The sequence below is a fragment of the Festucalex cinctus genome, chromosome 17 (genome assembly GCF_051991245.1).
Source record: "Festucalex cinctus isolate MCC-2025b chromosome 17, RoL_Fcin_1.0, whole genome shotgun sequence".
In the NCBI taxonomy this organism is placed as follows: Eukaryota; Metazoa; Chordata; class Actinopteri; order Syngnathiformes; family Syngnathidae; genus Festucalex; species Festucalex cinctus.
In genome coordinates this window covers 9,506,678-9,532,855 of record NC_135427.1, presented here as the reverse complement: position 1 = coordinate 9,532,855, position 26,178 = coordinate 9,506,678, and the positions used below count along the sequence as shown (strand labels likewise).

The window sequence follows — 26,178 nt, the reverse complement described above, 5'->3', positions numbered from 1 at the left end:
TACCTAATGACTTCTTTGTAAAAGTTTTCTCAAATATTATATTAACTTTTAGCTGCATTCTGGCAAGTGATTGTTCCTCAGCGCAAAATGTAAAAAGTCCCCAAAGAATGTAATCATAATATTTTGATGAAGTCCAACTTGCAGGCTCTTCCTAATTTCTACACTGCAGTCACACTAGGAGACATCTGATTCATATCTCTTTTTCTTTTTTTATCCACACGTGATTTGAGAATATCCAATTCCATTTTTTTCTCCATTCTTGATGTTAATCCTTTAGACATTTCTGTTTTTCAATCAATCACTTTATTTAAAGTGCAATAGACAGACAGACAATTAGGCCAACGTCTTTTCATATTTCTTGTGAAAGAAATTGTGACAGCTGCAAGCTTGGTCAAGTTAGTGGCTCACCTGAGCCCACCTCACCTTGCCTGCTGTTTGCCGTTCTATATCTCGGAGCATAAAGCCTAAATGACGGGGTCAAGTCAGAATCGAGCCGGGTCATTGTGTCAACTGTTGGCGCACACAATAAAGCCTCTATAAAAGTCCCATTTATTTATGATGCAGCTGACGGGCTGCCACGACACCATCTGGTGCAAACTTCCATATTTGAAAGAGAGACAAGAAAGGGATGAGTCAGCAATTTCACCTTGATTTCAGAAATACGAAACAGGTCTGTGCATTCAGCAAGAAATACAAAGTTGATCAAGCCGTCTGACTACAAAGTGTTAACGACCTGAATTTCAATGGAATATGATTCATAAGTGACGACTCAGTGTTGAGAGTTTTTTGTTTCATGTGGTGTCCAACAAAAAGCAAATTGATCTTCGTGGACCAACAGATGGAAAATGACTTTTTTCCTTGCCTCATTAGCAACTTTTTCAAGCATGTTTTTATTATTTATTTTATTGTTCCTTTGTCCGCAAAAGTTAACAGAAAACACCGAAGTCAAAAGAAAAAAAAAGTACGTAGTGAATCAGTGTGATTATATTTGAAGGGGAAAAAAACATGAATAAAAGATTGGAATGATTTGCGATGTAGTACAACGTGGCGCTCTAACATGGATTTCTTGTCCTCCAGAATATTGATGACGCGCTACCTGGCGAGTCGCCACACCTGTACGGCCTTCATCCCAATGCTGAGATTGGCTTTCTCACTCAAACCTCCGAAAAGCTTTTCTGCACCGTACTGGAGATGCGACGGCAGCGACGGCAGCGGCGACGGCGGCGGCGGCGCTGAGGGCGGAGCGATGGCGCGAGAGGAAAAGGTACATCACATTCATTATTACGTCTGCTGCATTTCTAACTTTGATTTCATCAAACAGTCAGCCATTGTTTTTGCTCAAAGTAAATGATCTCATCGTGTTAAAAATAAGATCATCACTCATGATATGAAGATATCAAAAGAAAACAAAACAAATTATAGTATAATGCGTTAACATTTTAAGCTCATGCAAAATTCAACCGCAATAGAAAATGTAGTTTCCAATAAATACCTATTTGACAATGTCAATCAAAATTCTAATACACCGGTCGGTAATATTTGCTTTATTTTATGGTGTGCATCTCGTTCTATTTATTTGATGTGTTGTTGTTGTTGCCTTTGCTTTTCTTTATAGAAACTATACATTGGGACAAAATTCAAATGACACATCAAATATCTCCTCGGCACGACTCGCTTAATGCTGCTTAAGACAATAAAAGTGTCGCATGTAAACACAAGTCATGATTCCCATTTGAAGAGTCAAGCGGTCACGCTGAGCTCATTTATCAAGCGCGGTTCTTCACAAATGTGAATTTCATGTTCCATTCTGGGATGTTAAATGCAGGATGACACCAGCTGCTGCATTCTGAAGGGAAATAAAATGGGGCTGACTTTACCGATATTTTCTGGGCTCCTTTTTGGTTCACGGCTGCTTTGATGCAAATTTGAGTTGCCCTGAATAGCTATCGAGTGTGCAGTATTGTGCACTTGCTCTTCTAATACTCTTAAAGGTCTCATACAGTTTTTATTGAAGTTGAACATTTGTTTTGAATTCTTCATCTTCGCCAATATTTATGATTCAAACCACGAGTATGTTGTTGAGGAGCTTTACTTAAAAAAAAAAAAAGTCTCTCCAGATGAATGAAACTAAATCTGGTTTAGTTCCTGTAATGTTGATGAAGCACCGAAACATTTTATTGCAATGCCTGATTCTTTTACATGAAAAAAACAACAACTTTATTTCAGCATATGAACACCAATGATGATATCTTTGTATTGCACACGCTGCCAAATGGATATTTAAGCATTGATTTTTCTCAATGCATTACGCTGTCATTGCAAAAAAAAAATGCTCATAAATATTATTGGACATGAATTCACAGGCAATGTTAACGCTGCATTCCTACAATTAGTCTTTTGTGAATCTCCCGCATTTAAAGCTTGAAAATAGTCCATCTAATTTCCTTTAGAAAATAATTGCGCTTATCAGATAACGCTCCTCTTGATGTTCATATTATTCGAGGAGATCATTGAGAAACTCCCTGAGGAATTTCACATGGCCGAAGTGGTGGTGAAGGCCGAGGAGAGGACGCCCTACCAGGTGGTGGCGCTGCAAGAGTGCGAGCGCATGAATCTTCTCACCAGAGAAATCCGACGTTCCCTCAATGAGCTCCGCCTGGGTCTCAAGGTGAGATCATTAAAAGGCAGGCAGACATTCATTATTGATAGAATAAATAAGATGACGGCTGGTGAAATCCCATCAATTCCTTCCTCTGCATTGGCACTCTTGTTTTGCATTTCACAGATTGAAAAGGAGTTATTGCCTCCACCAAGGAGATGATCGTTCCATTCATTTAGACATGCTATGTTATGTAGCCTTGGCCTATCATATGCCGTGTTTCATTCAAATCAGTCAGCATAACCCCATGGACAGAAAAACTGAAAATGGTGCGTGGAATTAAGGCAAATGCAGATTGATTTTTTTTTAAAGAAAGAACTGTCCACCCTTGTCAACCACAAAACTCTTAATAATGATCGTTGAGCAATTTGAAAGCACGCAAGGTTTTTTTTTTTTTTTTTTTCCCACTCTCACAGAAGCTTAAAAGGGTGAACGAGTGAGTGGAAAAACAAAAATGCGTGCGTGCTTTCAAATTGCCGCGGGAGTGACGTCACGCTGCCGACACTTTCGCCCGTCCCCGTTTGCGACACGCCCCCCTGCTCTGCGATTGGCTGGAGGCTTGTAAATAATGTCTTCCCACAGAAGCGTCCCGCTGTTTACAAAACAAACACAAAATGGTCAAATACAGGCTGGCTTTAGGACAAATTTACTCACCAACAGAAATGAAGACAAGCCCTGATCTGTAAATTGAGAAGTCGTTTGATTGTTGAAATCCTGTATTTCATTCATTTTCATTACAATATCAGTCAGCATATTTATTGCATTAGGTTTGAGGACATTTTTGATTAAGCACATATTTTATGACACGATTACAGTTTCAGGAAATGATTGCATTCCAGGTTGCGACACGGCAGCGTGTATACTTGTCTTGTCTTGATCATTCTTTGCGTGCAAACGCGACGAAGAATGCAAGGCTGACTATTTCCTGAACCTTCCGATGCACTTCCTCCAAAAACGAAGTTGGATATTTGTTCCCTGAAGGGATTTTGCATCCATTTGTGGCTTGATTTTCTACTTTGCATTCAGCTGCAGCACGTTCCTCTGCTTCTCTTGCCTCTGTCCATCTAAGCATGCTACCTCGATACGGAATATGGTGCCCAGCTTTCAAGCTGCATCCCTGTAGACTTGTTAATTGGGGAATGTGCAGAGTGTGCACTTGGAACACTCACGTCTGCCTTTAGGTGAGTGCTTCCTTTTTTCTTCATTAAAGTTGGAGACGCAGGCAAATGGGCTCTCGCTTAGTTTGTGGGTGCCGCTCTCGTCATTCCGCATCCACTGCTTTGCCCTCCTCACATCTCCAAAGGCCAGTCTTGCGCCAGTGTCGGGGAATCGGAAGCGGCACTCTTGCAAGTCAAAGATTGATGAGAAGCCTGCTCATCTATATTCATGACGCTCACCTCTTATTCAAAGGGGCATCATACATAAAAGAAAGAAAGCGAGACACTGAATTTGATGGGCTCCAAGTCAATGTGATTGGAATTCTGCCATTACACACTTGAGAGTTACTGTATGTCTTTTTTTTTTTGTGTGCAAAAGACACAAAGAAATGGCGGCAAACTATTTTGACTTGTTGATCTCAGTATAGGCCGGAAAATGAGTCTTTTTGATTTTGTTGAAGAAAATCTGGATTCAATGCCACTGAAAGGACATTGAAGAGTTTTATTGAAACTCATCTTGCAACCTGATATGACATCACAAATGTGCATTTGCCGTGGCAACAACAGGACACTTAAGAATACAATTGCAATTCCCTTTCAATACTGATGCGGCTCAGTTTGAAAAACGCAGGCAACATCATTCATGAGGGACTTGGAAAGTTCCTGTTGGGATGGAAAAATAGTTGCAATACTTTTTTTCCCTCTGCCTTCCATGCAAGTGGATGGAGCTTGTAGCTGGATTAAAATTTGAAGGGGGAGTGGTTAGGCCGTTTCATGCCACAACCTGACCTTGTTTCACTTGACAAAGTATGTTAACACTAAATGTATTTTCGAATGAATCGCTTCATCTGAGGAGCAACTTTCTAATTTTGTGGACATTTTTTGTTTTCATTTGGAGGTTAATCGAAGGGACCGAAGGAAGGCTTTTATTACAAATATATATTAGCGCCTGCCCTGCGATTGGCTGGCAAGCAGCGCACACAGTCCTGCTTGCAGATTCTTTTCTTTTGTTTGTATTTACCTGACTTGGACTTGCTTGTGTTTCTTCAAGTTGGGCATCGTTTCCAGATTCAATTAAGGCTTTTGTCCTCCGACTTGAGCAAAGTCATCAGGATTTACACACAGCCCTGAAATCCTCTATGCATGCATGGTGAAACTTGAGTTTGTCAGCCACTAAATGTAGGAGGATTAATTAGCGAGGCGGACCTCCCTGTTTCCACGTGTTCACTGAGTGCTTTTTGACTTTCGCTGCTGACTTTCAAACACACTTGAAGATTATGACCATGTTGTATGCTGCGAGCGTCCCACATGGCTCGTGTCAACTCGGATTAGTCCAACATTTCAACGCAGCCTCAGTGGCAGCAAAATGGACCCAATTGAACGAGCTTTCAGTTTCCACTAATTCATGACATCCCTTGGCTCTTTGACACGTGTCAATATGTGCTTGAGCCGATTGTCATCTTTCTCCGTCAGACTGGCTTGATTGTGGACGCCCGCCTAAAGGAGCTCACTTGATCAGGGCCGTCATCTTGATCAGGGCCGTCATCTTGATCAGGGCCGTCCCCGGTGACAAGCGGGACAACAGGAACGTGTACCGGTGTCCGCTTCACAAGACCCGTCAAAGGGGGCCTACGTACGTGTGGACCTTTGACCTGAAGACCAAAGAAAAGCCGTCCAAGTGGACTTTGGCTGGAGTTGCTTTGCTTTAGCAGGATTTTTTTTCAGAAGCTTTATTAGTACAACAGGGTCAAAGATCGGCTCACCTTTGAACTGATACCTTTTGTTTTGAAAAGAAAAAATCATTTTCTGAAGTATCAGAACGCGCTTCGTAAATCTACTGCACCGATAGCGACTGAATGCTAAATTGTGAAGTGATTTTTTCCCCCCTCCCATCTTAAATTTGCACATTAATTATAAGTTAGTTCACTTGAAGTTCTTCCTCTATTCACATCGTTCCATATTCTTTCGGTTTTACTTTTGTCTTCTGTTCATGGACTTGGAAGTTTCTGTATTCTGTCAAAAGATGTCATTTGTTGTAAATCAACATGGATTTTTTTGGGAGATCAAAATGTTTCGTGAGTTTTCCACATACCACAATTTCCTTTCTGTTGCTTGTTCATCTACTCTTCACCACATTGGGATCCAGATTCAGACAACTTTATTTATCCCACGAGGGCCAATTCATTTGTAGCTGCACACCCATCGACAATCAGTCCATTAACAGATAAGTGAACAAGCAGCATGGGACAGTGGGCAGTTGTTTACCACTAAAAAGCCTCCAGTTGGAGGACAAAATAAGAAAGATGCACAAACTAAGTGGTAAGAACAAAACAATATAAAGAAACATAATTCAGTAAATGACTCCTTTAACAAATGAAAATGGCAGTGGTTTAAAAATGAGCATGGTCTGCATTTAGAAGCTGAATGGCAGAAGGAATGAAGGACTTTGAAGACCGATTATTTCTTTCTTCGGAGCACATTGTAATGTCTGCCCGAAGGCATACGAGAGAATTCCTGAGTTAGAACGTGCTTGTTTTGGCTCATTATACGTTTTGCTTTCTTAGCTAATTGGTCTTCCCCTCCAATAATCTTGGAACACACTTTGACAATGCCATTTAATCGGAAAGGCTTTTTTACAGACTACACATTTGATTTGATTTGGCATATATGAATATGATTTATTACAGTTAAATTGCTGTTCTCCCAATTGCACCTGGTCCGAGATCAAACACTCACTTACGCTGCTTCGCCTTCTTCACTCCTTCCCTCCTCGAGAACAATTCAAGAAAGCAGATACATCCCTGTACAATCGATACCGACACGTTTTCCGTTTCGTTTTCACCACAACTTGGAGAGCTTGAATGATGCACTCCGAGACGGGGAGGTGTGAACGGATGATACGTGGGTGAGAGTTGAAGTAAAGCAACCATAATGCAGATTCAAGCGGCATTACACTATTGACCTTCCAGTTGCAGTAGAATGTTTCATGTTTGGAAACATCGCAACTCCACGTGGCAAAAAATGATTAAAAAAAACAAAAAACGTAATAATGATAACAAAACAAAAAACGTGTGGGGTTGATATGCTTAGATCAAGGATCACCAACTTGACGCTCATGAGTAGCAGGTAGTCCCCAAGGGCCACATGAGCAACCCACGGGCCTGTTTAAAACTCATTTATAACACCCTTAGGTCTGTTTAAAAAAAAACAAGAAAAAAAAAAACCAGTCCTCCATTTCAACAAGAGAAATAAGCCTTATTGCCATCTTCCACAACTTCAAACACAATCTGAGTAAATTCACTTTGCCGCCTTAAAGTCTAATTGCAATTTGACAGATCAAAAGTGAAAGGGGAATGGACTTTGAATTAGAGAGAGGAGAAATTACCCGGAAGAACAGAGAAAACAAGATTGATGATGATGTGGCTTTGATGATAAAACTTTCAAGCATAATGTGGTGGAACACATCAGCTGCACTGGATATGCTGTCATCATCTGTGTTTATTTTTAAGATTGCCTTTAGTTTCATGATACGTCTTGTTGAAGATTTTTTTTTTTTTTACTTCTGTGCTTGTCCACCTGCTTTCTTTCAGTGGTTGCATGTTGCTCTCATTCTCTCTCTCTTTTTTCATTTCTCTCTTTATAGTTCTTTCTCTCTGATTGGCTGGCAACCAGTTCGGGGTGTACCCTGCCTAATGCCCGAAGCCAGCTGGGATAGGCTCCAGCACCCCCCGCGGTTCAGAAAATGGATGGATGGATGGATGGATAGTCCCTCCTCCTTCTCTCAAACTCTCCGTTTCTCTCTTCCTCTCTCCATTTTTTTTTGTTTGGAAGTAAAGGTTTTTTCCCGCAAATGGGTCTTCCTAACGCCACCATGCAAACCTGCAAACCCTTTGACATGACAATACCGGGACGTGTGGCAAATATTCAAGTGGAAGAAAGAAAAATCGAATTCGGAGTTGAATGTACAGAACACCGAGTTCTAATGCATGAAATGGATTGAAGGAAGTTCCAAATGTTCAAATTGAAACTTCATACAGCAAATGTTAGGAGACATTTTGACTCTGATTCAACTGATTCTGAACTCTTTGCGTTGACGATGACGATGATGATGATGATGATGATGAGAGCAGACCTGCTACGGAGCGTCATCACTGGTGACAAGTTATGAATCTCCGAGGCCGAATAGCAGAGCCTTCATTGGAATAGTCCGACGAAGAACAAATTCAAACAAATTCAAAGTCAAATTCACGTTCATTCCAATTTTCCATGTGCCACTGCGAGTTCTCGCCCCAAAAAATCCTGCGATATTTGCTTCGTCAGAAGAAGCAAGTGGCTGCTTCAACTCTGAAAAAATTCATCTTCATTTGTGCAGTGTAACTTTAAAATGTATTGAGCAATTTGTAACAGGTAAATCTTCACTCAGCTGTTGCTTCATGAGCTGTTATTGCAAAAAACCTGGTGAAGATTAAGAGGTTAATTTGTCCCTGTAAGAAACAACTTGTGAGGTGTCCAACACTCATTCACCGAGGACGAACGTGCGGCTCAGCACCGCAAGCAGCCATTTCCATAATAAGTGTCGCTAAACGGCCTCAATCTGTAACGCGACCTCGTTCTCCACAAACGTCGCCTGTGACACAACGGCTGGATTAGAACGCAATGTTGGGACAATGCACGCAGCCCGGAATTGTGCCAGTGGAGTCGCCGCGCGTCTGCCGCTTCTGGCTGCATCTGGCTGCATCTGGCGCCGGAGGTAATTAGCTTGGAGAGAGCTGATGAGCTGCTAATGAAATGTTTATCCCAATCTGTCATCTGTCGTAAAACAAATGTCTGTTAGTGGCCTACAATCAGTGGATTATCACAAATAGCTCCGTTTGGGTGCTGCACGTGGGGAGATAAACTGCGAGGCGACGGCAAAAGCACTTCCGTGTCGGCGGATTCCTGCGCCTCATAATGGCGCCGATTCACTTTTCGGCGCCATTCGAGCTGACACTCACTGAAAGTTTGCCTCTTTTTTTTATTTTTATCATGGACTTTGGACATCTTCATACATTTAAATGCACGAAGATGTCTGTCACCATGGAGGCAGGACCCAAATGCAGGGGGGCAACAAAAACAGGGCAAGGCAAGTAAAAAACGGGGTTTAATTAACAAAAAAGGCAAACGAGGTACTCTGTGAAAATAACAAAGTTAACAAGAGCCAAAAAATAGACTAAAGCAACGAAAACACGAGAGCAACAAGGCATGACATGGACAACATGAGATGACAGCAACAATGACTCAACCAGAAGTGAAAGAAAGCAGGCTAACTAAATCCACATGGTAACGAGAAAACAACAGACACCTGGGCGAGATACAAGAAGCTGATTGGTCAACACGCTGGGAAGGGAAGACGTGATTACACATAACGAGACAAGGAATAAATAAGCAAAAGAAAAGAAAATCCCACCCCCACACAACCAAAACATGAAAATGTCATTTGAGAATCAAAAAGTGTAGAAAGATAGTGTAAAAGAGTTTGTGCTTGTGTGAGTTATCATTATGAAGTGATTTTGCACGGTACTGGCTTCTAAATGTTAAACCAGATATACTTAATAGTAATAGCTATTGATGAGATAATATGTACAATTATTTAATTTTTAACAAGTTACTTTGGGGTACTACTTCAAATAAATACTAAATAAATAATAATACTACTTCAAATAAGCAAAATGATCTGCCAACAGAACTTGTTTCCTTGTTGAATGTTGAACAACAGCGAGAGGCGCTTCGTGCATTTCTAGCTGGGAAGCTTCTTTTTTTTTAATAAAACAAAAACGTAAACACAAAGAAGGAGTATATCTTAGAGTGTAGAGGATAAATACAAATTACAATAAAATATAAAATAATTTTTTTTAAAAAGAAGCTTCACTTGTGTTTTACCAACTTTATTTGTGCAACTCACAATAACAAAGCGCCGGGCGTACTACTTACTGTTACTTTTGTTGCTGTTTTTTAGTTTGGTTGTATTCTCAGTACTTTAGCTATTATTTTGTTAATATGGTTGAGTCCACCTGGCTGCACTTGTGCCTGCTTCCACCTGCTTCCCTGCAATCTCTGCCAACTCCCAACTTGAGTTGCAGTGCCAGTCAAGCTTGTCCCAGGCCTGTCGACGTCTTCCACATGTTGATTGCAAATTGGTATTTTCATTTCAAAGCTGATGGCTTCACAGTCCGTGTGAATTGGAGAAGCAAGCTTTATCCGTTGAGTCGCTGCTTGCTGTGAGATTGTTGCTCACGCACACACACAGATTTCCATGAATTTAAAGGAGGTGGAGAATTGCGCTGACCAGCATTAAAGCCGGAGTCTTCATTCAGATTCTATGAGCATATGTGCCATGTGTCAAATTGAAACCGGTAGATAAAGACCAAGCGCTGGTGGTGGCAAAATGAAAAAAATAAATAAAAATCAGAGGCTTCCTAATTGGAGTTTAGAACGACTCCATCACACCCAGAATGTCTGCTATTTCACATATCTTAGATTTTGCTTTAGTTGGAAGTCACAAATGCTACTATGTTCATCTTGTAGCACAAAAACATTTTTTTTTTAAATAGTTAAAAAAAAAAGAAGCTCATTTGGATATTTTGCAGTCCCAATCAAACTGGAAAAAAAGATCAAGTGCTGATTTGAATGAGAAAATATGACGGCAGATGGTTTGATTTATTGACTGAAAAAGTTCTGTCCTGTCGAGGGAGACGTCAACTCTGCATTTGACAGCTGCAGAGCTGCAAGTCAACTCAACAGTTTGGAAAACGTTGGAGGGCGAGTCTGTTCCTGCCTTACGGCAAGATGCTAAATATGGATCATATTGGCTGTGAACTTTCCTTCTTGCTAAAGTCACTCAAAATAAATATCGAACTTCATCCCCTCGCATGTTGTTGAGTCTTGAAGCGACTGGATTTAATGGATGATAAGATAAGTCTTCTTTCATGAAATCGGTGAACAATTACTGTTGATATGCTGAAATCAGAGGATTTTGACAATTTTAAATAAAAAAAAAATGGCTCTAAACAATTACTTGATTAAAATAGTTGTCAATGAATTTGCTAATCGATTACATGTGGATTAATCGATGAATTTTGACAGCTCTGCATTCCAGCAACCCAAGTGAGGAGAAGTGGTACAGATAATGCGCGGGTGTTTCTTCAGGTATTTTTCACTTTTCATCCACAAACGCACACATGCAGCCTAAATGCCAAATTTCCTACATTATAATTAGTCATAATACGCACAGCGGATGTTCAAAGTTCAATTGAATTATAGGAGACCTGTATGGCTTCTGTCTGTGCTTCTCATTTCGACTAAAACAATTTCATAAGCTCATCCAAAGCAATGGGAAGGGGGAGTAGGCGGGGGGGCTTTGGCATACTCACTGTTAGTGAGGCATGACATTTTCATGCTACTAGGAAAGGTCAAAAGCAGGAAGTTTTGGTAATAGTTTAAGACTAGGAATTGTTCAAATAATAGTCTGAATGTATTACTATTTTTTTTGCAGTAAGATTGATAATATTTGTTTAGCTTATATATACGGCACTTCATTTCTATCGTGCTTTTCCACCTTCCAAGGCCCTCAAAGCGCTTTACATTTTGACTACCCATTCAACCTACTGATGACGCAGCATCAGGAGCAATTTATTAGACATATTTCTGTTGTGAGTGAATCTAAAATGATTTGTGCTTCTACTGAATGAAAACAAAGCCTCCTTCAACAAGCCTGATTGTAATTCTGTGTATGTAAAAGCCACGAATGTTTGCACACCACATTGTGTCACACTGTGGTCATGTGGTGCAAATAAAGATACACAACACAAATAGTCCTGAAGTAACAATATTCAATGATTAGAAAAATATGAATGTTTATTTGTCCCTACATGAAATCCTTTCCATAATGTTCAACTTTTCGGTGATGTCAATGGAACACGGTACACATCCAAGTATGAACAGTGGGGTATATATATATATATATATATATATATATATATATATATATATATATATTGTCATCAAACAGTTTTGCAAAGACATATACAGTATAGTAGTTTTTTTCCTGTCAAATACTTGGTTAAGTGGGTATCTAATCTGAACTCACAAAACAGTGATCATTTTTAGTTCTTCTTTATTGAAACCAGACAGTCTCATATGAAGTCCATTCAGTTCAGATCTGTCCAGGTTAATGTTTCTATTATAGCTTATTTACAATCATCTACTTGAAGCAAAACAAACAAAAAAGATATCATTGTCATGGTTTGCCTGCAAAAAAAAAAATACGAGCCATCACTAAAAACTCTGAAACAATAGAATTATTTTCCCGTAACGATTGTGCTTTGTAACCCACATAACCACTTCAGTTTTTAGAAATGGAACATCCGTTTGAGGCACCTGAGTGCGCAAATAACATCCATTTCAGCTTCTCGCTTTGTCGTTATGAGTAGGACAGGGTACACAAATGCTTTTAATCGACGTATTTATATATTTATAACAGGTTCATCCAAGCTCACCATCATCCGTGTTGTACATCAGAAATCAAGGAGGAATTTGGCCCCTGGCTTTCACTGTGCAAAGCCCTTTTACATTTTGCCAGAAAAGTTCATCGATATCGTAGATTGGCCGGACAAGGGGGTCAGTCGGGACTCGAAAAGACACGGAATGAGGCCAGAATGAAGACGGAGGAGAATCTGAATCTGAATGAAGAATCTGAATGTCGTGTACAGTGTAGCTCGTTTTACCGGTCTCTCACATGAAGCTAGTGGAAGTTCTTGGTCCTGGAACATGGGTCAAAGTAAAGCCAAATCACGACTGTCCGACTCTAATCGAGTAGCGCGCACAGCGGCCTACCTCGGCCAGGGGCGCAGTTGCGTTTCCGTTTGTGTGGTTGCCGTTACACAGTCACCTCAGTCTTGCTTCCTGTGCGGTAGTGTTGCTGCTGCTGCTGCTGCTGCTGCTGCTGCTGCTGGTGATGCTGCGGGGCGTAGTGGAGCTGCTCCACAGTGTGAGTCCGTCTGGCGGCAAACGCCTGCCGCTTGGATACAGTCTGGTTCATCGCTAAAGTGTTGGAGTGTGGCGCCGCCGCCGTTCCCGGAGCGGCGGCGGCCATTCCGCCCCCGCTGTTGTTGGAGGCACTGGGATGGGAGTGCATTTTGGTCATCTTGTAGCGATCCATAAGAGGCGTGGTGGGTACGAAGACGTCCGTGTGCGAGATGGCGCGCGACATGGACCTGTCGCTTCCGTAAAAGCCACCGGAGATGCTGCTGACCATGCCGCGCTTCAGCGACATCATCAGCCTGTCCGGCGAGAGCAGGGGATCCTGGGATAGAAGGCGGTCTTGTGAGTACAGGCGGTCTTGAGAGTAGTGGCGGTCTTTTGAGTAGAGGTGATCCTGCGAGAGAAGTCGGTCCTTGGAGTACATGCGGTCTTTGGTGTACAGGCGGTCTTGGGAAGTATGGCGGTCCTGCGGAAGGAGGCGCTCCTGGGATCGAAGACGTTCGGCCGACAGCAGCTGCTCGTCTGAGAGGATCCGGCCTCCGTAAGGGGACATCCCGTTGGAGGATGCGTTGTAATCCTGCTGTGGCGCTCTCTGCGGGGACAGGACCCGATCCTGGGACATGGCTCTCTGGACGCGACGGGGTCTCTGTCTTTGCTGGGACTGCTGTTGGGAGGACTGTGACTGGGGAGTTGCCTGCAAGATGGAAGACTGAGGAACCTGACTCTGAAGCTGCTGTTGTTCCCGATGCTGCATAAGAGCACAAGAAGGACGTTGTTAGTCATGGGGTCTGTTCTTAATCCTTCCACAATTCGACACGTCTCAAAAAGCACCTCATGAGAGTGCAAAAACGTTTTTGCGATATTTGAGAGGTTTTTATTGAATGAATAAATATTGAAAGTAATACTTTTTTTTTTTTTTACCTTCAAGGTACTCAAAGCGCTTTATCAGTGTCTCCACATGTTTCCAACGGATGATGCAGCATGAGATGCAACTGCAAGTCGTGTATCTCGCTCAAGGACATTTGGACATATTCATAGAGGCTCCGGATAAAGTCCACAGCATTAAGGTCGCGGGACTCGACCAACTGAGCCACTACTTATATTAAAAGCAGTATTTCCACACCACAACTCGTGAAAATGTCTTGGGCTGAAAATCAATAAATTCTTATCTGTATCAGCGTAATGCATCATGGGACAAATTGCCTTTCTAGTGACCATCGGTTCTACACAACGTCTCAAGGTGCATTTTAGAATACAGGGTCGAATCCACAAAGAATCAACTGCGGATGCTGATAGCGCTACAAAATGGCCTTAAGTTTGCTCCATCTTAACTCACTGCCAGCCCAGAAAAAATTGATATTTGACGTCTATAGCCGTCAATGGCAGCGAATGGGTCGTACACCAAAAGGATATTGCGCAAACACGTTCACAAATTTAGGCCAGCATTCTATAGATGTCATCTCAGTCAGCGGCACGTTTCACCGTCTGTGTGAATTTGCCGCTATATGTTAGCTCCATTTGTACGCTTGTTGGAAAGTCAGCTGTCGATTTACACTGACCATTACAACGGCAATGCAGCGTTCTGACTACTCGAGCCAAATGCACGATTACTTGGAAGGAAAAGCCATGTTGAGCCACAATGACTTTCAAGACTCAAATAGAAGACTGATTGATTTGAAAACGAGCACCTGTTGACCCACCTGGTCTTGAGTGATTTTGAGAACATGCAAGGGAAGCGTTCCTCTTGCTGCCAGGTCAGGCAGGTGCCGCTTGCGGCTGTAGTAGTCCTCAACTTCTTTATCTGCTGCAGAGGAAAGAAGGAGGGATCAAACAGATGCAAGAGGACATTCAGACGGAATATCTTGTTGCAATGCGGATCATTTGTGATCCATTTCGCAGAACAGACTGTCACCTTTACAGCATCATTGAATTGAGGGCGAAAGAAGAGAATTGCAGTCGGATTAGATGACATGCCAGGCACATAATATCCACATGTAAAAATTGGGAATCTTACAGGAGGCGTTTGGCCGTGGGGTGAAATTTCTCAAAGGAGATTGAAAGGTCGTCATATGACACAGACGGGGCATCCAGTTCATGCTAAACAGCTTATAGGAACACTGCACAATGACGTGTGCAATCTTCCATGTCACGATTTCACCCTGTTTTTCATGGATACACAATACATCAATAAAACATGCGTTCAGACCGGAAGATCTTTGCAGAAAGTCATAGAGAAAGCACTCGAGCACCAACAACATGCCACAAGAAACCATGCAAACAAATGCAAATGAGATCTTGTATTCATGAACATTCACCGTTCACAATTGTTAAAACATCTCACGTAAGGTGTCGTTTAAAACCGGAGCAAACATTAGCCTTTTTGAGAATTCATACATGACCTTTGAGTCTGAGCTATTTGTGTGCGGTGCTGTTTATGCCACCCGTCAGCGCCAAATTCCCCTTCGGCGGACTGTCACGCCTGCTTTCCGCAAATCAGTTCATAATATGACCGTTCAGAATAACAAGATGTTCCCTTTGTCTAATTGAATGCGCTCGTCAACCATATTATCATCCGCTAAAATCATTTCTAATGCACTAGTATATTGTCTTTCCTTTTGATATCAATTTGCATATTCTTGCATTTGTGCTCTTCAATGACATCTGAAAACGGCTCTGCAGACATTAAAAGTGTAACATAACATAAAAGCAACTCGAGATCTTTTGTTGTGACAACGGATTAGTTCGGACCATCCTTCATTTTCGATCATCTGCTTTCAAGTCATTCTCTTGATCTTCAAAATGGTGTCTCGTGTTGTGTGGCCCACCAAAACGAGTTTATTGTCAGCAACAGTAAGAGGAAGTGCATCTTGCTAGCTTGTCATTTTGCTCGACTCGTGCCTGGCAGCCAAACAAGTGGAAGGTTCCCCTCCCGAGCCAGCAGTCAAGTGAGGCAGGAATGATGAAATTACACAAGCCTTAAGGAATATTTGTGTTCCACTTTAAGAATGAGACCACATTGTGCTCCAGAAATCCACCAAAGCGCCACTGAATCAATACCGGGCAAGGCAGAAGGCAGCTTAAACGTCCGATTAGAGCAGGTTAGTGGAACAGAGAAACAAAGTGAACGAGTCGTTGTATTTGGAGATGCGGGCCAAATCTAAAGTCGAATGCTCGTGTGGTTGTACAATTTGGAATTCAACTAAAAGCTAAGTGATGAAAAAAATTGCAATTGAAACCATCTTTGGTTCCTTTTTCCATGTTAATATTACGTACGCAATCTTAGTAATCTTACGTTCCAGAACACCCTCATAATAAGACAGAAATCCCCTACTGAAATACGATGCATTTAGATATTTCTTTTCAAAGAATTTATGACTCTGATTTTTATTTATTGATATTTTTGAAACAATGCAAACACAATAATAACATATTGAGAGAGTTCAAGAGCAATTGATAACAGCAAAATCTCAAGGGGCGGCCATTTTGTCACTTCAACTTTTTGTCTTAGACACGCTACACAAGGAAGCTGAGGCAAATCTGACAAATGCTGGAGTGACACCAAAACTGTCAATAAGGCAAGAGATTTCGCCCAACTAGAAAACAACAACAACAACAACAAATGTGTGAGAAAGAAGAAACCTAAACCGCGGATAAAGTAGGATTAAAGCGGATGTGACACATAATCTTCAGCAAAAACTAGGCTAAACTAAAGATACTTTCTCTTTTTGTCCTCCTTTCAAATTTGCACAGTCAAACTAAAGTGTGCCACCATCTAGTGGTCAAAGTTGGAACTACACCCAAAACTAATCCTCAAAATAGTGGTACAGTATTTCGAACCCGGCATGCACGATGGACGGTGAGTTTACTCGAGACCTTTTTGATCAATTCTCACTTTAGAGCAGATTGCGTTCGACGTCAGAGGATCAACCATATTCACAAATCCAACTGGTATTTTTCCTGCGTATAGTTTTCCATTCACTAAAAGTTCCCTCCCATAATAGCCTTGAAAAAGTCTCCCAAGGTCTCGTGGATCACGGCACAAAAATCATGCATGACAGCGGGGATCCTGCGATCTTGCATTCGTGCTGTGAACTTTGACCTACTCAGTTTCTTCAGGGAGGAGAAGCGGTTGAGGTCGGCTTTGATGGCCGCCTCGTAGGAGGGCGGCAGGTGGGACAGACTCTGGAAGGAGCGTGAAAAAGACAGGTCGTAGGGCTCCGTCTGCGAGGTCAGGATGCCACTTAGCCGATTGTTGTCTAGAGACACGTACATACATATACAGACACATGGGAGGGAGGGAGGCAAAAAGAAATGGGCGCTGCTGGCTTCCCCCCGTCTACAAATAGTCAACGCACGACGGAAGACCGACAAGCAAAGATTGAAGCTGGAGTTCTTAGTCCTGCAAATATTTCCTGGAGGAAGATTTGCTGTAAAGCAATCTTGCAGCGTTCCCTAGCATGAATATTTACAATCCATGGTTGGATTTCTGCAGACTTCCCTGAGCACATGAAGCGCATCAGGTATATTTCGATTGATTTTGGCCCTGGATGATGCAAACAAGGTTTACACAGCACATTCTCCTTTCTTGGAATTTGAAGAATTCTTTACAAATACTCGGGCTGAGTATTATCCAAGAATCCTGCAAAGGTTCCTCAAGTTAATGATGTGGTGACATTTAACCAACAGCATAATATAATCAGCTGGATTGTTTCCTTTTGAACCTCTTAAAACTCGGCCGAGTAAATACTTGCAATTTACTATCAGCTTCCTTATTGCCCTTTTCACAAAGACTTGAATGCATTCTTGATGACACAATTTGCTGCTTGGCGGCTTTGTCATTCAGACCAAGAAAAGTGGGCCAAATTGACAAAAAGCCAAATTCCAAACCATTTTTCACGCGCCACCTGGGCTACTCAGAAGTAGGATTATTATGATTATTTTTGAATTTTTTTCAAAGAATTCATACATCTGAACAGTTGGATGGAAACCCCACGATTGTTATTTTTCCGTTTCTTGAACAGGCTGTGACTGTGTCGACAAATTCCTCGTGCGTTTTACAGATAAATAATAAAGATGATTCTGACGTTTAAAGATGCACTTTTGCTGCCTTCCACTACATAGTGCGGACCAGTGCTGGCTGCTGCTCATTCAAATGAGGGAACAATTTCCATGCTGAGCGTCCGATGGGCGGGGAAAAGCCCAGCGTTCATCCAGTACTTGTGTCATGTGGCAGTTGCCCAACACAAGAAGACAAACTGAACATTGTAGATTGAAATGAAAACTTGCTGTAAAATTCAGCAAACAATCGGTAAAAACTCTTTCCGACTCCCTCCAACTGCATTAAGAGTGTGTTTTTCCAGTCATCTTGAAAGAGGGCAAAGGAACAATTTTGTTTGTGTTTGTGGGCGAGCCCTAATATTGTTGCTTTGATGGGCCTGGAGTGACAGCGCGGCTCCGACCTTGTGCGGCTATCTCGGCTTAACACCTGCCTTGGCCCTCGTCTGCTTATTCAAGGAAGCCGTTTCTTTGCCTTGGCTTCAGCTTCACCACTAAATTGAAGTCAATCTGCCTCGGGGAACGGCTGCAGGTTTCAGAAGTCCAACTTACTTTGGCGACAGGGCAGTCGGGGGTCCTACGTACTGTACGAATGTCAGGGACCGGGTGGGCGTTTGGCGCAGGACCCACTCACAAAACAGCGTCCGACGGCTTGGAAAAAGGGAAAGGAGACCACAAACAACAGATGCGCGCCTGGAGAGTGACCCTGCTTGTGACGCTACTGCCAGATGTCATCGACGGTGCTGCCATATGACGGCAGGAAGACGAGACTTCGACTTTCAACTTTCCCTTTATCGCGCCTTCCCACAAACGCACGCTCCGTCAATTTGATCTATCCAACCATGCTGCCGCCCACTTTTGCTCCTTCATTCGTTCTTGTCCGTTGACAAGGCCCCCGCTCTCGTTTTCTCACTGGCTTGCTGCTCTATCTGCTTCTCCCATGTGAGCCTGCAAGTCTGTGGAGCGGCGCAGAGCCGCCGTCATGAGTGCGGCCCCGGACAAGCCTCCAATGAACAGATAACAAATACAGCTCTGCCAGAGAGGAAGACGTTGGAGAGAAGCAAAGCTTCAAAAAGGGCCAGCAAAATGATGACAAGGGGAGAAAAAAATGGAGTCAAATGAGGAGGAAAGCTTGAGCAGGGATGGCGGGGGGCCACAACAGGGGGTCCCGGGGGCCGGAAGGGCTGTGAAGGATGTGTGTGGACTGCATCAATCAGGGATGATTTGACTGTCGTTTTCAAAACGTCATCGCAACAGACGCGTACACTGACTTGACATTGGAACACATCCATCAAATTGCTAGATCAAATCTCCAACCATCCATTTTCTTGACTGCTTATTCCTCACAAGGGTCGCGGGGGGTGCTGGAGCCTATCTCCGCTGGCTCTGGGCAGTAGGCCCAATGAACCTGCCACGCATGTCTTTGGAATGTGGGAGGAGACTAGAGAAGACCCACGCGGGCACGGGGAGAACGTGCAAACTCCACCCAGGAAGGGCGGAGCCTGGACTCCAACCCGAGTCCTCCGAACTGGGAACAAAAACATAGAACCTACCAAAAGAAAGATTAGAGTCTCTTCTTTCATGAGGAAAAAAATCATAACAAATATGGCGGTATCTTTTAGGTCATTGATACAGTCATTTTAGAGTTATTTGAAGTATGCTATACTATAATACACTATAAGAGTGTAAATCAAGTAATTTTTCTGCCACTAGGTGGCGTTAGCATTCCATGTTGGATGTTGGTGACAGGAACAATTCCTTTTTCGGTTCCAAATGAAGAACAAAATGCAGCAAGTTGTGCATGGACTCCTGCCCATTTTGTTCACGACAAACGCACAACTTTCCTGCAAATGAACCAGAAATAACGTAACGAGCTATCTTCTGCAGCTGCTCAATAAAATAAAAGGCGCCTCACACTGGCATGTCAAGAGCAAAAGACTTGGAGTCAGTCCAAGTGGCGAGACGGGCGTAAACTCAGTTCTTGGCTGTCAAAAGGCTCCTGGAGTGCCTTGGAGAGCTGCAAACTGTTAACCGGCAGCCAATTTAGCTCGCGACATTCCAGTCTGGTCCAGCACGCATCGTTTTTTTTTGTTGTTGCTTTATTTCATGTTGCGCAACTGTGCGCGCTGCCTGTTGAATTCCACCTCCAAAATGGCTCAAATTAGACATGAAAGGCATTTTACATTTGATTATGCTATCACACGTTTTGCATGTGAAAAGCTGCCAAACTCCCAGGCAGATGTGGAAAGAGGCTTGTTGGAAGATAAGAACGACGACTCCTGAAACAGAGACAGAGACCTGACCCGACGTCATCCAAACAGTTGGGAGAACATGAAGAGACAGAAACAAATGGGACCCAAAATCCGCAGATGAAACGAGGCTTGAAAATACCATCTTGGAGAAAATCTTTCTTTGGTTTATTTTTTTTAAAGGTGATATTCATCTCTTTTTTTTTTTTTTGGGCCCAATATCTTCCCTTAATCCATCTTTTATCCCAAATGAATTCCATTACTCAAGTAAGGGAAGGAGTCAATGTTTTTATGGGATTTGATAACCAAAAGAACAATCTGAAAAGTGCCTGAAAGCTTTTTGCCTCGTGCGCTCCAGCCTACATTATTCATCTGGTTCCCTGGGTCGGACACAAACACCGTGCGCGCATCCATACCAAACAGCACGTGTGGTGTGTATGGGGACACAAATGCCATTTCGGTTGAACTTACCACGCCTCAATGATCGGTGGGCTACCAAAACCAAGTAGAAAAAAAAAAACAAGTTCAGTGACATGTTGACGATGACACAAACAGAAGCTACTTCATATTCAGCACAGCTTGCCACCAAAAAGGAATTTAATCACTTTTTTTTTTTTTTTTTTTTATCTGCCAGGCTTGTGATAAAGGAAGTGCAAATGATGTGCATTTTCTGTGCTATTTCCTGCATGTTTGTCACGGGCCACTGGGGGTTTCTTGGAACTGGACTTTATCTAGGGGGAAAAAAAAACAAAACTCTAGTGCTTCAATTTGAAGCCTGTCGTTGGGTCCTCTATCAAGGTTTTTGCATTTGATGTGTTGTTGGAATTGACTTTTCGTGTTTTACATGCATACAAGTCAAATTGCTGCACGTCCACGTGTTTGTTACTTTTCCTCTTCAAGCTAACGTGTGCCCAAAACAGTCAATCTGAGTTTGCAAAAGAATTTTAGTGACGGAAACAAATCCTAATCCACACCGTACCGTACCATACCGTGGTTTTTAAAAACATGATTTTAAAAATAGATATTAATCATGGCTTTTGGAAATTGTATTTAAAAGCATTTACGCTCACTCTGATGATAAAGAATACCAGCAAATTGGGGGACAAATGGGTGCATGCTATACACGGCATTTTACAGGAACACATTTTTAAGGGTGATTTTTGGGGTGGTGTGTATTATGCACAGCTACGTCGTGTTATGGACGGGATTTTACAGGATCACATTTGTTTAAAAAAAAAAAAATAGAACCTTATAAAAGAGAGATACAAATTACAATCTCAATCAGAGTCTTTTGAAAGGAATCGTGAAGCTCTCAAGTCAATAATCAAGAATCTCTTGCAGCCTATCTTGCACCAAATATACATAATAAGAACATGCTTCAAATATTGGTTGTCTCATTGTCATTTCTAACATATGAGCCACTTGCTTTTGCGGCTATTAAAAAAAAGGATATTGTTTGACTTGGTGGAGCTTGACTCCACTGCGTCTCCTTATGCAACACAGCCAATTAGTGAGCACAGGGCAGCCATTAGGACAAACGCGTGAGTGACAGCTGTAATAGAAAACAATTTTGCTAGATGCGCCGTCGCAGCGGTGCATGAGGTTACGGTGAGAACTTTTGTTCCCCGATAACAGCGGGGAACGTTGGAGGTTTGGTTCGGCCTGTCAGCCGGGGGGCGAGCTGACCTCCAGCCAATTATTTTGCCAGATGCTCAGTGGCTGCTTCCTGCTCTTAACTGGGATGGGAAGCTTCAACAATTCCACCCTCCAGAAAATATAGGAGCTTATTTTCAATGGTGGAAAACTATAAAGCGGAGTTTGAAAGGAGGCTAGCGTCAAAGTGTTTTTCCGTACAAGCACGTTAAGTCATCGCTGTCATCAGGTTAACGTCCGACAGGCAGCTTTGACTTGAGACTTGAATATTCCCATCACCCTCGAGTTGCTCTTACCAGTCTTCGGTGTGCGTATGGGGCTACCTAGAGCCACATGGTTATAGTTGTGCTGATGGGCACCTGCAATGACAAAAGCAATGACAGATCTGTTCAGCGCTCATGAAAAATGAGTATTCCAAGCATGAGGATGACAAGGAAAAAGATCCTTCGCAATGTCGTGGATGGAAAAGGAAAAGTAGTACTACGTGACTCTGCTTAATCAAAAACCTTATGCAAAAATAAACAAGTGCCAAATCAATATTTATTCATGTACAAATAACATGGTTCTAAACAACAACGAGATCTCGTTATGAGCAACAAACGCTGGCGTAATATATGAATAAAGTGCAGATGTGCATATAGGATGATATCATAGCAAGCGTAGCAAAAGACACACGCAAGAAAACGAGTCGTCCAAGCAAGTTAGTGTATAAAGGGCGGCACGTCATTGCCTCTCTCAGTCCCTGTGCTACTCTGCACACATGGCAACAGGATAATCAGCGCTAACAGTCTGCTGCGTTGCCGTGTGGGAAGCACGGCGGCTTTAATTTGCACTTAGAGAGTAAACAACGGTTTCCCGAAATCATCCATCGTCCTACTCGCTTTGCAGTCAGCAGGCGGACTCGGCTGGACACCGCAGAGTGCAGGTGCTTTCCAATGAAGGATGGGACCTTTAGCAAGCCCGTTGCCGGAAGAAGGTTGATGAATGACAGTTATTCTGCGCGGTGTGTCGGAACGCGCGCACGCTTGCCGTTGTCGGTTTGCACGCCTGAGCGAGAGGAAGAACAGAAAGATGGAGGAGACTTTTTTTCATTTGCTATCGGCTGCTGTGCCTGTTTAAAAATACATTCCAGCCAACTGCTGAAACATCCATTTACATCTGTCAAACAAGTGACAGAGGACAGCGCTCAAATCACATGTTTCAATATTGGCTCCGCGGTTGGAGAAAGATGGAATCCGTATTCGGGATCTTCCTTTGCTGTTTTCCGCCTTACGCAGAAGAGATGATTAGAGTTGGGTGCAGAATTACAATGTCATTGTTGGTCACGATACGTAGCGTAGCGCGATATAGTTTACAAGATGATATTTTTCATATGATGCAAGAACCACATGAGGCAAAAGTCAAATAAAACAAAGCAGCAAGATATTTTCATTTTCACCAGCTTCAACAGCATTTTCTTTTGGAATTATTGTTCTTTGGAGACACAATAAATATATTACCCTCATTATTAAAATAAGTATTAGCATTAGTCATACATATTGGAATGGGATTTAACCATAACAAATGCCATTTTGTCCACATGCCAAAAGGATATTAGACATTTATTATGATTATTTATTATTATTTGGATTTCAGTGCACACATCCATTCTCTGAACAATTTATCCCTTCATATTTCTTTATTTTTATTCTTCCCCAGTGTCCCCTGCAAGTATGTTTGATAAGAGTTACATGACGTGTGATCGAGATTATAGAAGCAGCAAAGACGCTTGGAGCGTATCTGCAAATTCACTTTTCTCCGTGTAAGCTGTTTGTCTCGCCGCGCTTGTGTAATCGAGACACAAAAGACGATTTGCGCATTTGATTGGCCTGCAATAGATGTGACAAACAGAACCGCTTCCTATATTTCTTGAGAAGACTTTTTTTCCAAATACTTTCCATCATCTCAGCTCAGAGTTCGGAATCCCTCCTAACGTACATAAACACAAGCGTTTTGATGGAAATGAAAAATCTGAAACGTAAAAATGTCCCCATTTCGAACATAAAATGTGTTCAATGCTCATCAATCAGTACATATATTGGCTAGCTCGAGAAAGGCTTCGCAAAAAACCCCAACAACAACTGCTGTAATCTGGGTTTCTAATTCGATATACGGTATTCAGTACGAGTCCCTGCATGACCCCAGACCTCTAAAAGCCTTAAAAGGTTACTCAACATCTCGATACATGATGGCTGCCTCCTTGAGTTGACATTTTAAAATCACCTTCACGCTCCCTGCGTCAACCAGCGTGAAGGTAACGGAAAGATGCTGGCGTCGATGACTTCTTGCCGTCATCATCATTAGATCAAACGGCCGCCGTTTAATCCTATCGCTGATTAATGGTGATTGACGTGCTTTCCAGATTGTTGGGTTAAACAGGGTCGCCATCGAAATTGCTAAATGGATGTTTTCTATCACTTTGCGTCGGTCGCAGCTGTGGGTTTGCAGACGGTGTCAGTCAAACGCCTGGAAAGCTATCACGTCGCGGCGGCGTTGTTCCGCTGTTCCACTGGGAAGCGTCGCCCAATCATTTCTCGCGCCGTTTGCTTTCACGTACAAGCGCTTCTCTTGCAACCGACTTTGCATAATAGCATCCAGATGGCACACGAGTGACTCAGTAATCTGACATTTTATGTGCTATTTTGTTCCACGTCGCATCCATAAACAGCACTTGGGAGGCACGCCGAGCCGGCAACCAAACACCTTTTAGCCTGGTGCCAAGGTTCACTAAGCATTTGCGCAATTGATTCTAACGGCACGCTGGAAGGTACTGCGGAAACCAGAAGATTTTGCATTCTAACAAACAGCTTGCCTTGATTTCCAGAAGGTTTGGTGTTGACCATCCAAATGTGTGGTTGTGCTGTTTTGTTCTTTTGGAGATATCGCAAAGGAAGCCCTGAAGTTAAAAAAAAAAAAAGAAGAAAACTAAATGGTAAAAAGGAGTAACGTTTTCATAGTGGTAGCTAGAGGCTCATAGGACCATATAACCATGGGCAGAACTTTTACATTACAGGTGTCAAACTCAAGGTCCGTGGGCCAGATCTGGTCCACCACTTCATTTGATATAAACCACAGAAGCAATTTTTGTCGCATCATCCAATCAGCTCGAGTTATTGTCCAGAATGTCCCGCCTTTTCCCCATGAAATTACTGTGGAGAGGTACCAGATGAATATTGAGGGAAGCGCAATATCAATCTGGCTATTGCCAGGTTATATTTTGACAGCAACGTCAACAATAGCTGAAAGATTGTAATAATTTCCAAAAGTTATCCATCAGTCACTGTGTAAATATTCTGAAGAGATTAAACACTTTTTAAACACATTTGAATCTTTCCATTTAAGTCCTACTAGTTAGTTCACTGCAAGCTCCACCGTCTCCATCTCGGTTCAAAACAAATCCGGCCTTGCCTGCCCTTAAACTGAGTTACTTTTTCCTCTTTATATTCAATACTTTTTATCTTACTTGATTTGTGACCTTTGTAAAGCTTTGTCATCTTCCCAGCCTGCCAGTTTTAATACTTTCTGTTGACTTGTTGCCTGTCAGGTGTATTTTTTATTTATTTTTTTTAAGTTGTTTCAAGATATTTTTGAAATGCAATAGTTGGAGCAAAGTGTAAAGGTTTTCTGTCAAAGGTGGACTCCATCAGTGTGATGGAAAATATTTTCTACAGGGATTGTGAACACACTCTGCCTTTGGACGCATTGATGTCATTTTTTTTAAGAGTTGAAAAGATGCTTTTCATGATTTTGGCTTCCTAGTTTTAAATGCCACAATCCATTGTTCATGTCCATAAATTTCCTAAATTGCTCACAGCTGAAAAGGGGTTTTCCAACGCGTCCGACACATTGATTAGTGGTCAAGCTTGAACTTACTGACCCACTTAAACCCTTGGGGGGGGGGGCTATAAATCCCAAAAATATATCGCACAGTGCACGTCTTAGTTACACCTCAAGGTGTGATTTAAATATTTAGTATTGCAGCAGTGTAAGTCCTGCGTGCCAGACTTTAAGATTTGAATATGCATGAAGTGCTTGTACTACATTTCAGATGTAGGCCATATGCAATTGTCAAAACGACGATGATTGGGACAGAGAGACGCAACACAATGAAAAACTAAAGGCCGACTGTCTCGGTAATAACAATAATGGAGAAATGGCGGGTAGATCTGGGTAAAAATAAAAATAAAAAATCTGCTGAAGGATAAACAATACTAGATCCAGAGCCCATTTTTAGGAATGCTGAACCACCCGTAAAATGCCCCCTGCAAATTTGATAATATTTTGACAAAAATATACCCCTTTTGCTTAAAAAAAAGATGGTTTGATCCACCTCCCACCTCTGCTTTGG

General features: G+C 42.3%; 2 protein-coding genes across 5 annotated transcripts in view; one reads left to right on the top strand and one right to left on the bottom strand.

Annotated features, from left to right (window-relative positions):
* dnah9 (dynein, axonemal, heavy chain 9) overlaps nt 1–5,525 on the top strand; it is an 82,044-nt gene extending 76,519 nt beyond the window's left edge. The window contains 5 exon segments of the mRNA XM_077503459.1: nt 1,074–1,215; nt 1,217–1,277; nt 2,499–2,668; nt 5,290–5,355; nt 5,358–5,525. Of these exon segments, the coding sequence (XP_077359585.1) occupies nt 1,074–1,215; nt 1,217–1,277; nt 2,499–2,668; nt 5,290–5,355; nt 5,358–5,525 (607 nt within the window).
* A 6,166-nt stretch (nt 5,526–11,691) lies between these two features.
* Nucleotides 11,692–26,178, bottom strand: part of shisa6 (shisa family member 6) — a 50,281-nt gene continuing 35,794 nt past the window's right edge. For 2 of the 4 annotated variants that reach the window (XM_077501621.1, XM_077501622.1), the window contains exons 5-9: nt 22,088–22,150; nt 20,610–20,630; nt 16,938–17,090; nt 14,535–14,638; nt 11,692–13,582 (exon numbers count right to left, since the gene is read on the bottom strand). In XM_077501621.1, coding sequence (XP_077357747.1) covers nt 12,731–13,582; nt 14,535–14,638; nt 16,938–17,090; nt 20,610–20,630; nt 22,088–22,150 — 1,193 coding nt within the window. In that variant the 3' untranslated portion in view covers nt 11,692–12,730. The remainder of the gene's footprint in view (nt 13,583–14,534; nt 14,639–16,937; nt 17,091–20,609; nt 20,631–22,087; nt 22,151–26,178) is intronic. The other 2 variants (XM_077501623.1, XM_077501624.1) reach the window with 2 other exon arrangements.